At 39.6% G+C, this 12,398-nt stretch overlaps 1 protein-coding gene across 28 annotated transcripts in view; it reads left to right on the top strand.

The window, feature by feature from the left end:
• Positions 1-4,917, top strand: part of sox5 (SRY-box transcription factor 5) — a 244,954-nt gene extending 240,037 nt beyond the window's left edge. For all 28 annotated transcript variants that reach the window (XM_083527975.1, XM_083527961.1, XM_083527977.1 and 25 more), the window contains 2 exons: positions 343-559; positions 1,590-4,917. In XM_083527975.1, coding sequence (XP_083384101.1) covers positions 343-559; positions 1,590-1,887 — 515 coding nt within the window. In that variant the 3' untranslated portion in view covers positions 1,888-4,917. The remainder of the gene's footprint in view (positions 1-342; positions 560-1,589) is intronic.
• The last annotated feature ends 7,481 nt before the right edge of the window (positions 4,918-12,398 follow it).

The following is a 12,398-nucleotide window of genomic DNA, read 5'->3' on the forward strand; positions in this document are numbered from 1 at the left end:
CCACTTAACCTGCCGTCACCTGGAATAATGACGCACGTTAGCAAGCGTGCGCGTGTGTGTGCACGCGCGCGCGTGTGTGTGTCTGAAAGAGGGAGAGAGAGAGAGAGAGAGAGAGAGAGAGAGAGAGAGAGAGAGAGAGAGAGAGAGAGTGAGAGAGAGAGAAGGTCAGAATCCCTCTCTCTATTTGACATCACTTCCACTCAGGGGTGCTTATTAGACCAAACACTGAGGCGCGACATGGTCTTTGAATAAGAATTAAATAAATAAAATGTGTGATTGATGTGTAGCAAAGTGGTGTTAATGTGTGTGTGTGTGTGTGTGTGTGTGTGTGTGTGTGTCCAGGTTCTCGCTGGAAGGCCATGACTAATCTGGAGAAGCAGCCGTACTACGAGGAGCAGGCGCGTCTCAGTAAGCAGCACCTGGAGAAATACCCCGACTACAAGTACAAGCCCCGGCCCAAACGCACCTGCCTGGTGGACGGCAAGAAGCTGCGCATCGGCGAGTACAAGGCCATCATGCGCAGCCGCAGACAGGAGATGCGACAGTACTTCACTGTGGGGTGAGAAACTAAAACCTTCCTGTCCTTGTGACCCCTTGTATTAGACCACCATGATTTCATCTCATGACCCAAGACCACTCTCATCTCCCAAATCGAACCTTTTTACTTACAAACACGTCACACCTTTTATCTGTTTATAGATGAATTTAATGTTGAAGAACATCAGAGCTCCTCTAAACAGCTGTTTGTCTCCGTCTCAAAGTGAATACGATTCTCCTGTAAACTCAGACACTGGAGACTCCTTCCGTAGACTTACAGAAAACTACACCTTCACTTATTCTATCCATTTTTTTATTTCTCGATATATTCATGATTTATTCGTAACCGATATTATAAATTCGAAATAACTTGTAATTGAAATATAATTCTATTATATAATAATATATTTATATTGTGTTGTAATTATTTATTTACTATTCATATTTATTTATAGTTTTATTTCTTATATTCTTACTTTAGGTTTATTTAAAAATACAAAGTATTATTGTTTTATCATATTATCATCTATTTCATGAATATTCATATTTCATTAATTATTAATAGTAGTAGTGGTTGTATTAATATAGAGAACATAGACAACTTTTTATACATTCAAAATGCACGAGCTTTAGAGAGACAAAAAAAAGAACGAACGAACAAAAAAAAAAATAATTTAGCTTTCTAAAAAATAAAATAGTCTGAAAAATGTCAAACGATAAAAGCAATTAAATAAAAATAAAGCACAAGAAAAACATTTCAAAATGAAAATTCGAATAGCACTGCCTGAACAAAGAAACTAGAAGCTAAAAAATTTTGAAAATGTAATAAAAAAAGTATGAATATTAAAATATAAAAGTAGTGTAAAATGTTTTTGTGCTTGTTTATGTAAAAGTGTACAAATAAAATATTTGTATTTACTAAATGAATTAGTTTTCATTATTTTGTTTCTGATTTCATCAGTGAACACTGTAGTAATGTGTGTGTGTGTGTGTGTGTGTGTGTGTGTGTGTGTGTGTGTGTGTGTGTGTGTGTGTGTGTGTGTGTGTTACAGGCAGCAGGCCCAGATGCCGCTCTCCTCAGGGGGCGTGGTCTACCCGGGCGCTCTCTCCATGGCGGGAATGCCGTCCCCCCAGATGCCGTCCGAGCACTCGAGCATGTCCAGCAGTCCGGAACCGGCTCCGCCCACCGGCCCGCCCTCGTACCTCAGTATCAGCAAGGGGGACGAGCCTCGCATCAAGGAGGAGGTTTTGCGGATGGACGAGAGCAACGGCGACGCCTACGACGACTTTGATTACGAGGACGACGACGGAGACTTTGGCAGCGACAGCGAAAACCACGTCGTGCAGTAAACCTGAAAAGAAACATTTGGAGCTGATCCCTTTTTTTTCTTAATTTGTTCAACCCCACCTCTATCCCATTATCCAATCAGGACTCGGAATGAGCCACGCCCACATCCCCACCCCTCCTTTTTTTTTTTTGCCTCACCTTTTATTCTTCCCTGATACCAGCAGCAGTAAAGCACAGGACGTATCAGAGTAACTGTTACACTAAAACGAGAACGTCGGACGCCACGTCATGTCACGTCAAAAACTCGCGTGCGAAAGCCTCTCGAGTAAGCTACAGGAAGTGAGATATGATATAATATGAAAAAAAAAAAACGTTCACACACGTACAGATGGAAAAAAAAAAAAACATTCTAATTACAACAAAAGCAGGACCTATTAATGGTCCTGTCACTTTAAAAACCGGACCTGCTCGTCTAAGAAGAGACTTCTTTCCTTTTTTTTCTGGGTTCTTTAATATTCTCACTCAGGTACACGGTGCCAACAAGTGGCTTGTGAATGTGATTTGATGTTTTTTTTTCGTGCTACAGTTTTAATAGAGATAAAAAAAAAAAGGAGAAAAAAAAAAAGATTTTTATTTTCTTGGTTTTGACGTAAAAAAAAATGCACCAGACAGTTTCCTAATTTTAATTTTTTTTTTTTTCCTGCTTGTGTTAGGTGTTTCGCTGAATCCTGTATCACACACACACATCAATATACAAATAACACACTTTCGTCCAGGGGGTGGGGGGGGGGGGGGGACCTGTATTTCGCTCCCATACGCTTTTTTTTTTTTTTTTTGGCACTTATGAAATCCAGTGACCCGGATGTACTGTTTGGATTTCACACACACACACACCAACACTCATACACACATTTCCATCCAGAAAACAGGCCTAATCCAAGGCAGCAGGATGGGAATGAAAGCAGCATGTTCCTGTAAGAACGCAAAAAAAAAAGCTGCAAAATTGAGATCCAGCCTCCCTGCTCCGTCTCGGCCCCTCGGTTCTCTTTCTAAACAGACTGTTTTTGCCATTAAGGAGAACTCGGGCCTCACGGTTCCAAGAGAAACAGAGATAGAGAACATGCGAGAGGAAAAATCTCTGTAGACTAGAGTTTGGCGCTAAACAAAGAGAGAGAGAGAGAGAGAGAGAGTGGAGGGGTTTTATAGCCACCCACACTATGCTTAATGTAGGAAACCTCCAGAGCAATGAGGAACTCTGTGTGTATGTGAGTGTGTAAGTAAGTGAGGGTGTGTGTGTGTGTCATCAATGTCCATTCAATTATCCATTCACCGCCCTTACCCACAATACTCCTCTCATCACTTCACCTCCTGTTGCTCCTTACAGGGGCCGTGTTGCCATGGCAACGCTTTGATCGACAGCTAGCCCATACGCAAAACGCCCCGCCCACTCGCTTCCCATCATTTCCTCTGCTCCTCTCCTCTCCTCTCCCCTCTCCATGGTTCTGAAATCCGATCTCGCAGTTTTCCTGTTACGCCTAGCTCCGCCCCCTTTTTTAAATCATTTTTGAAAGCAAGGTACTAACGCAGAAAGGTTCGAGTTCTCGTATCATGTTTCACGCATGTTTTTTTCTCTCTCTGCTGATTTTGTATTTTATTTCGTCACCCTGCTGTCGAGATCTGGGCCGTCCTGGAGGACGAGCGGCTCGGAGTTTTTCACACTCTGCATGTCTGTCGAATAGTTTTATTTTGTATTTGAATACTGTATTTTAATTTTTTATATATAAACCTATATAAATATATTCAGACTGCCTCTAGTGTAAAAAAATTATAATATTATTAACAATAATTATGATGGTCAGCTTGTTTTTTTTTTTGTTTTTTTTTTAAGTTTTGTACAGTATAATTTATTTTTCACCTCGTCTTATACTTTTTTTTTTATTATTATAATTTCCCTGATAAGAATGCTTTATAAAGCGTTATTATATTTAGCTTGTAGGTGTTTAGATCTAATTACTCTGTGCTTTATCTTTTTATTTCGATTTTTGATTTGATTAATGTCCAGTTGATTAATCGCAGGTTTCTCTCAGAAATGATCACAAACGAACTGCTGAAATGAAGGAATATTCGTTTTCTTTTTTTCCCCCATCATTCATGAACTCCTGAAACCGGGTTCTGAAAGCACTAGGACTCTGGATAATCAGAGAAAGGATAAAAAAAAAAAAAAAAAAAGAGAACATCACTTTTTGTCGTTGTTTTTTTTTTTTTTTTATTAATATTATTATTAATTCTAATGGTTTTATGTACAATGTGAAGTTTTCTATCTCTTTTATTCCTTTTTGTTTTATCAAGACGATTTTATTCAACCCTGATATCAGTGAAGACGACATTCGGACATGTTGGAAAAAAAAATCTTTTGCTAAAAATATGACGTTTGTTGTTTCTGCAATTCTAAACAAAAAATATCGAACATTTTGAAGAAGCTCGGTTCAGGACACCATGATGGATTTTGTTTACGCTCCACATTGTGTTTGAAATATTTCCATCCTGCTGTGTTTTTTTTTTTTTTTTTTTTTTTTTCGATCACAATCAGGGCCCTTTACAATCATCCATAAAATGAAGGACAGGGTCTAAAGCTGTCAATCATTTATTATATTTAAAGCATGACATTTTTGCTATGAATAATAATAAATAAGACAATCAAAGTCATGGGTGGAGCTCAAAACAAACATAAAAATTAAATGTAAAACACACACACATACACACACACACACACACACACACACCACGAATTCTTAAACAATTCCTACCATCTCAACTTGAAAAATCGCTAAAAGATAATTATGTAAATATAACATAGAGGTATAGATTTATATTTTGTTCATAACACAGTGTAATATAAGTTGTATATTTCTTTTTCCCCTTTTATTGATGTTATTCATGCCACATTTAAAAAAGAGAGTTAATATACTCTTCTTAAAAAAAACAAAACAAACAAAAAAAAGCTGTGGGTTGCCACACCATCTGTTCTGAGTTGACGTTTTTCAGTATTATTGCCGGTTTAGGCTCTAATAAAGACAGCAATGTGTTCTGTACTGCGTCTGCTTTCTTTTTGACCATCTCTTTAATTCTAGTGAAACAAAATCCCCAAAAAATTCAGAGAGGAATGGCAGCTGGTGGTTTTTAAAATCGGGGAAGCACAAGTATGTGCTACAGTTTATCTGTGTGTCCCGTTTCATCTGTTTTAGTAAAAGCATCAAAAGCTAAAAACAAAAAGTATTGAAGCTTTTGGAAAAAATAGAGACGCCTATAGAAAACCCATGGAAGATTTAAGAGGCCTATAAAAACTACAGAAGCTTTTTATAAAATCCCTATAAAACTATAGATGCTTATAACAACTATAAATGCCGATAGAAAACGATAGACGCTTTTTAAAAAACTAAAGACACATATAGAAAACTACAGACGCTTAGAAATAAACTAAGGACAACCAATAAAAACTATAGAAGCCTATAAAACACTGAGTATATATAAAAAAAAAAATTTATTTATAAAAATTATAGAAACCTATAGGAAATAATAGAAGCCTGTAAAACAACTATGGAAGCTTATGAAAATTAAATGTAGAAACTTGTAGAAAACTATAGAAGCTGATAAGGGATTTAGTAGCTTATAGAAAAATATAGAACCGTATACAAATATAGAAGTGTATAGAAAACTAGAGAAGCGTATGGAAAACTATAGAAGTGTATAGAAAACTAGAAAAGTGTATAAAAAAACTAAAAGCGTATGGAAAAATATAGAAACATATGGAAAATTATAAAAGTGTATAGAAAACTATAGAAGTGTATGGAAAACTATAGAGGCGTATAGAAAAATATAAATGTGTATGGAAAACTATTGAAGCCTATGGAAAACAATAGAAGCTTTTAGAAAATTGTAGTAGTGTATAGAAAAATATAGATGCATATAGAATAATATAGAAGTGTATGGAAAACTATAGAAGCGTATAAAAAAACCTATAGGAGTCTATACAAACTACAAAACTCTTCAGCAAACTATAGAAGCCTAATCATTTATAATAGTTAAAGCATGACATTTTTGCTATGAATAATAATAAATAAGACAATCAAAGTCATGGGTGAAGCTCAAAACAAACAGGAAACTTTAGAAGTCTCTAAAAACTCTAAAAGTCTATAAGAAGCTAACATGAGTTATATAGCAGTAGCTTAAAGAATCCTGTAATAAACTATAGAAGCAGATAAACACAAAGAGACGCCAATGGGAGCTTTAAAACACCTGTAACTTATAAAAGCCTTAAGAAGCTTTATGAAACCTACATGAAACCTATGCCTGAATTCAATATATGTGCACTGTTGCTATGTCTTTGGGCTACAAAAACTGTTTGAGATAAATAAATGAGCCCTGCAGTGAGCTATTTGATCATTTATTTTGACAAAATATAAAATTACAGCGAAACATATAACATTGTAACATTGAATTAAACATGTCATTGCTGCATTTTAATGTATTTCAGAAGTTGGGCTTCAAGTGAAGTTATAAAGTGTTTACCTACAGATCCTCTCAGAAACATAAAAAAAAAAACAAGAAACATTTGTTAAGAAATACTTATTATTTGATTTATTGATTTGTATATTATTGATTAATATTGAATGATTTATGTGCAAAAAAAAAAGAAAGAATCTATGCTGAAGTATTTCTCTTAATATCAGGATTATTGACAAAAACAGCCACTGCAAGTCCATCTTGATCATGTGCTACTGATCACACACCTGATTACAGGTGGGTTTTTCTGCCTCTTTGCCTCTTTTTTTTTGGTTTTATTTACATTTTTTATTGTTTCTATTGAAATTACTTTTGTTCCTCATAACATCTAAAGGAGTTTTTCCTTGCCACAGTCACCATGGCTGCTCATCAGGGATAAATGCACACTATTCACCTTAACTCTTAAAATTCTGTAAAGCTGCTTTGAGATAATGTCTCTTGTGAAAAGCACTATAGAAATAAACTTGACTTGACTTGACTACCATACCCTGGTCTAGAAGGTAGGCACTGGCTATACCTGGAGTGAACTCCAGAGAAGAAGGGCCCACAAAGAAGGCCTGAAGGTCTTCTACTCTCTTGAGAAAGGAGATGGCCAAGAGTAACACAGTCTTGACTGTGAGGAACCTCAAAGGCATCTCATTCAATGGCTCAAAGGGAGGAAAACAATTGGCAAGCCCCATGCAGGCACTCTAGATCATTACCAGAGGCCTCAGCCTCTGGGTACCGCGGAGGAAACGTGTCACTAACGAGTTCTTACCCAATGACTGCCCCTAGAGGGGGGCATGATAAGCTGCAATGGCCCCCTTCCACAGCTCTGGGCAGGGGTGAGAGAAGAGAGAAGATCCCTTCTTAAAAGGTATCTCCCAGAGAGTGTGTTTGAGAAGGGCTACCAGGTCCGCAAACAATGGCCTGCCCGGCCACCGTGGGGCCACCAGAAGCAGACGGACCCCATCGAACTCTCTCCAGAACTCCCAGGAGCAGTGTGGGAAAGGCATACAGGTGCAGCAATGCTTAAAGCACGGCCAGCAGCCAGCATCTCTAGGCAATTAATGTGCCATGTCTGATGGGGCTTTCCCCAGAGATCTTGGGCGGAGCTCTCCAGCCCGTGAGAGAATCATCTGTTGTGAGCGTAACACGGCGACCAGGAACTCCCAGCACGTGGCCCTGAGACAGGAACCCGGGATCTCTCCATACATCTAAGGTACTTAGAGCTTACTGCATTACCTTGATTATACAGCGTGGATTGCCCCTCTGAGAAAAACCCTCGAGCCATGAGCCTCCAACGGAGGGGTCTCATGTGCAGGTGGGGTAGTGGAATCACATTGGACACTGCCGCCATCAGACTTCACAGTGAGTGACTGGCCTTCTCTCACTCTCTTGACGGCCGTAAGGATGAATTCGACACAAACGGGACAACTGTGCCCGCATAATAGTCGAATCCCATACTATGCCTAGATAGGTGGTTCTCTGTAATGGAGAAAACTCCTTCATGCAACAATTAAGCCAGTATTAACCAATCATCTATATAATTTAGTATGCGGACACCCCAAAGTCTCCACGGGGTCACTGCTGCATCCACACACTTTGTGAAGGATGTGAGTGAGAGGGCAAGACCAAACAGAAGGACCCGGTATTGGTAAGCTTCCGCCCCTAAAGCAAACCTCGGGAACTTCCTATGAGCTGGAAGGATGGATACATGAAAGTACGCATTTTTCAGATCTACCATGACAAACCAGTCCTCAGACCTGATTTGGGACATGACCTGACATGAAAGCTATAGGTACCTTTCTGTAGACACCAGGGTGGCAATGGACCGGCCAAGATCCCCAGCGGTATCTTTTGTGGCCCCGAGAGCTAAATCTGTCACACGACGGAGCTCACAGACTTCTTGGTCGAAATATCCCCCACATCTAACTAAGCAGGCCAGGTTGATAGGCCTGCGACAATGTCACGGTGTGCAGACAACCTGCGGCTTAACCTGCTGAGGCATAAGCCTTACCCACCAGCAATGAGGTAGTTCTAAGGGGCTTGGTAGGCAACGCCGGGGGTTTTAGGGACGACGCAGCACCCAGGGAGGGATCTTTTCAACCTGGAGCATTGTCCCATAACCGCACTCTTTTAGTCTAACTATATTGGAATATAGCGACACTCTAGGACAGAAAAGGCAATCCGAATATTGCTTGGCCCATGACCTAGATACATTGGTGTGCAGGTCCAGGAAAAAGGGCACACCCTGGCATGGAAGGTAATGCAGGTTGCGAAAAGTGCTCATCGAGCTTACTGGATGGGCAAAATTTCTGCTGATCTCCTGGCCAAGCTATCTTAAGCTTAGCTACAGCATGGGTCACTACCTCTATTAGCACCTTGAAAAAGGAGGGCTCGCAAAACTACCAACCCCCTCCTCCTCAGAGGAAGAGAAGCAGAGCTAAGCACTTCCTGTGCTTTATACAGCTTCCTGGTTGTGACATCACCCCGCTAGTGATGCAGACCCTTCCATTGGACTGATTACACATGTGATTCAGAGCGTGGACAACGTGGAAGCTTTCCCAAAGCGGTGTTGATGCAGCTCAAGTTCCTGAAGTGGAACATGTTTGAAGCTGGTGAGAAGTTGAAAGTTGTCAAGAAGGTGGAAGTTGGTAAGAAGTATGTTAGTTGGTGAGAAATTAGAAGCTGTTGAGGAATTGGAATCTGGTGAGAAATTAAATGTTGGTGAGAAGTTGGAAACTGGTAACTAGTAAAAAGTTGGAGGTTGGTAAGAAGTTGAAAGCTAATTGGTAAAAAAGTTGGAAACTAGAGAGAAGTTGAAATCTGGTGGAAAATTGAAAGTTGCTGAGAGACTGAAAGTTAGTAAGAAGTGGGAGGTTAGTAAGAAGTTAGAAGTTGGTTGGTAAAAAAGTTGGAAACTGGTAAGAAGTTGGAATTGGTTGGTAAAAAGTTGGAAGCTAGTAGGAATTTGTGCTGTTGGAGGAAATCATCAACGACAGGGAGGTGTGATTAAGCTAAGTTATTGTTAGCACTCTAAAGCTGTCATTTTATTAATGTGAAAGTTCAGTGCTGTGTGTGTGTGTGTGTGTGTGTGTGTGTGTGTGTGTGTGTGTGTGTTTAAGAGAGAGTATTTGTACTGTATGTTTAGCTCAGAACAGTGTGTGTGTGTGTGTGTGTGTGTGTGTGTGTGTGTGTGTGAGAGCGAGAGAGAGAGAGAGAGAGAGAGAGAGAGAGCGAGAGAGAGAGAGAGAGAGAGAGCGAGAGAGAGAGTATTTGTACCTGTATGTTGAACTCAGAACAGTGTGTGTGTGTGTGTGTGTGTGTGTGTGTGTGTGTGTGTGTGTGTGTGTGTGAGCTCAGTAGAGACTAAACACAGATGCCAGAGTCTTTAAGTAATAAAGTGGTGGCATGTTGAGTACTGTAAATATTTCATTTTTTTAACAACAGCTAAGTGTGTGTGTGTGTGTGTGTGTATGTGTGTGTGTGTGTGTGTGTGTGTGTGTGTGTGTGTGTGTGTGTGTGTGCACTGTGGGTGTGCACTGTGGGTGTTTGGAAATGGAGTGAAAACGATGTCACGTTAATGATGTAAAGTAGGTAATAGGATGTGATGCAGTGCCGAGCTGACGGCTGAGCTGACGCTAAGATGCTCCTGTAATGTATTCATGAAGACGAGGGATTAGGGAGAATGTTCGGTATCACACGTACACACACATACACACATACACATACACATACACATACACAAACACACACACACACACACACACACACACACTCATACATACATGCATACATACCTAATGTTAAATTCCAGATTCTGATGAAGTGTTGCACATCTGCACTTAGTCTTATACTGTACGTTATCGTTTCTTTAGCAACGGCAGCACTGTTCACAGGTACAAGCCTGCATAATCATAATGATTATATGATTATATAATTATAATCAGAGTGAACCAGAGAGAGAGAATATTCATCACTGCTATAACGTATGTCAGAACATAAAACTTATTGTATAAACATTAAATGTAACTCTAAACAGATAGAAAATGTAATGTTCCTTAATGGTAAAAAATAAAAATGCAATTGCTGTGATATGGCAGAAACAGCACACTTTAGGACGTGGCGTTATTGAAAAATAATCAACGTGAAGGTGGTAACAATACCTTTTCACTCAAATGTTATTGTAACTGGAAAGTTACAAATCTCACAGAAATCTCATTATATTGAAGAAATTGCATACAACCCTATTGGCTAGCAAAACCAAACTCACAAAAGTTTTGGGACAACAGATTTATCCAGACGTATGTTGTTCTTTTCCAAAATGTTCCCACAGTGGAGTCTTTGGAATGCCGGGAGCATGAAATTTGGAGACCCAAACCTGTTCCATTACAATGTCCCTGTGCACAAAGCCAGCTCCATGAAGATATACTTTACATGGGTAGGTGTGGAAGATCTCCTGCTATAGAGCTCCAAATCTATTGAACATCTTTGGGATTAATGTGAACAGTGACAGCACCCCAGACCTCCTCACCTCATCTACATCACCACCTGACTCACAGTACTACACACTTGTAGCTGTATGAGCACAAAGCTCTATAAAATCTACTGGAACATCTTTCCAGAAGAGCGGAGGTTATTATGAAATGGGGACTAAATGTGGAAAGGTTCAAAGGGATATACAAATCTTATGCTGAGGTCCTGGTGGTCTAGTGGTTAGGATGCAGCGCTCTCACCGCTGCGGCCTGGGTTCCATTCCCCGGTCAGGAAACCAACCCCAGCCACTCTTAGTACTGGTCCCAAGCCCGGATAAATGGGGAGGGTTGAGTTTGGAAGGGCATCCAGCGTAAAAACATGTGCCAAATCAAACATGCGGATGATCCTCTGTGGCGACCCCTAATGGGAGAAGCCGAAAGAAAAGGAAGTTATGCTGAGGTGTCCACACACTTTTTTCCATGTAAAAAAGCATGGCCTCCCAACCTTCTAATACCTGACAGATCTGAATTTTTCTCAGTAATTTAATTAAATCATTTCGGAATCAATTCAAGTTTTAATATTATGGTGTAAAGCTGATGTTCATGAGCAAAGCGTTTATCTGTAGCGCTTTAAAGCGCAGTACAAATATTGATTAGAAAAGTGCAGCTCGAGTTTATTTCAGGAATTTTCTGAAACTGTAAAACACAGAAATACAGTTTTTATTTCATCACTCAGTAATCCAAGGGGACATAAACTTTTGCTCTGGGCAATAGCCACGAGCGGTTTACAGACACGAATGTGGAGTAAGAGAAAAAGAGAGAAACAGTGAAGAGAGAGAGAGAGAGAGAGAGAGAGAGAGAGAGAGAGAGAGAGAGAGAGAGAGAGAGAGAGAGAGAGAGAGAGAGAGAGAGAGAGAGAAACGCCCCGGGGCCGATATGCAGTCAGTGCTGACATGTATTTCCTCTTCCTGACGAAACATTAGTCATGCAGCAGCCATAAAACATTCAAAGACGTCAACAGCAGCAGCTGCTCCACTCCACACCGCTCGCTCCTCCTCAGTGCTCCTCATCGCTCTGCTCTACACTGAACTTTCTCCAGATCCACAACACTCTCCACATCCTCACAACGTCTCTGCAGATCTCCTCCACATCAAATACTCATGAGCAGAAAGAACAAAATACAACAGATGCGCGATTATTAGCACCTGTTTAAAAAACAACAATGAGCGAAAAAACTTTTTTGTTTGTTACACAAGTGTGATTCTTTCTTCTTTAAAAAAAATTGACTGACTGAAAAATTTCTTCGTGTAAAAAAAACTTCCATTCCAGAAATTATTTATTCATTTGTTTGATTGTTTACATAATAGTTTTACTTTCTCTTAAATGTTGTCATATATATTGATCTGTTTGTTTGTTTGTTTGTTTGTTTGTTTGTTTGTTTGTTTGTTTGTTTACATAATAATAATTCTCTATTCTCTCAAATACAGTAAAAAACGAACACTCTTAAAGTAACACATATTCATTGGTTAGTACATATTTGATTGGTGTTTGTT

The sequence above is a fragment of the Silurus aristotelis genome (genome assembly GCF_946808225.1).
Source record: "Silurus aristotelis genome assembly, chromosome: 24".
In the NCBI taxonomy this organism is placed as follows: Eukaryota; Metazoa; Chordata; class Actinopteri; order Siluriformes; family Siluridae; genus Silurus; species Silurus aristotelis.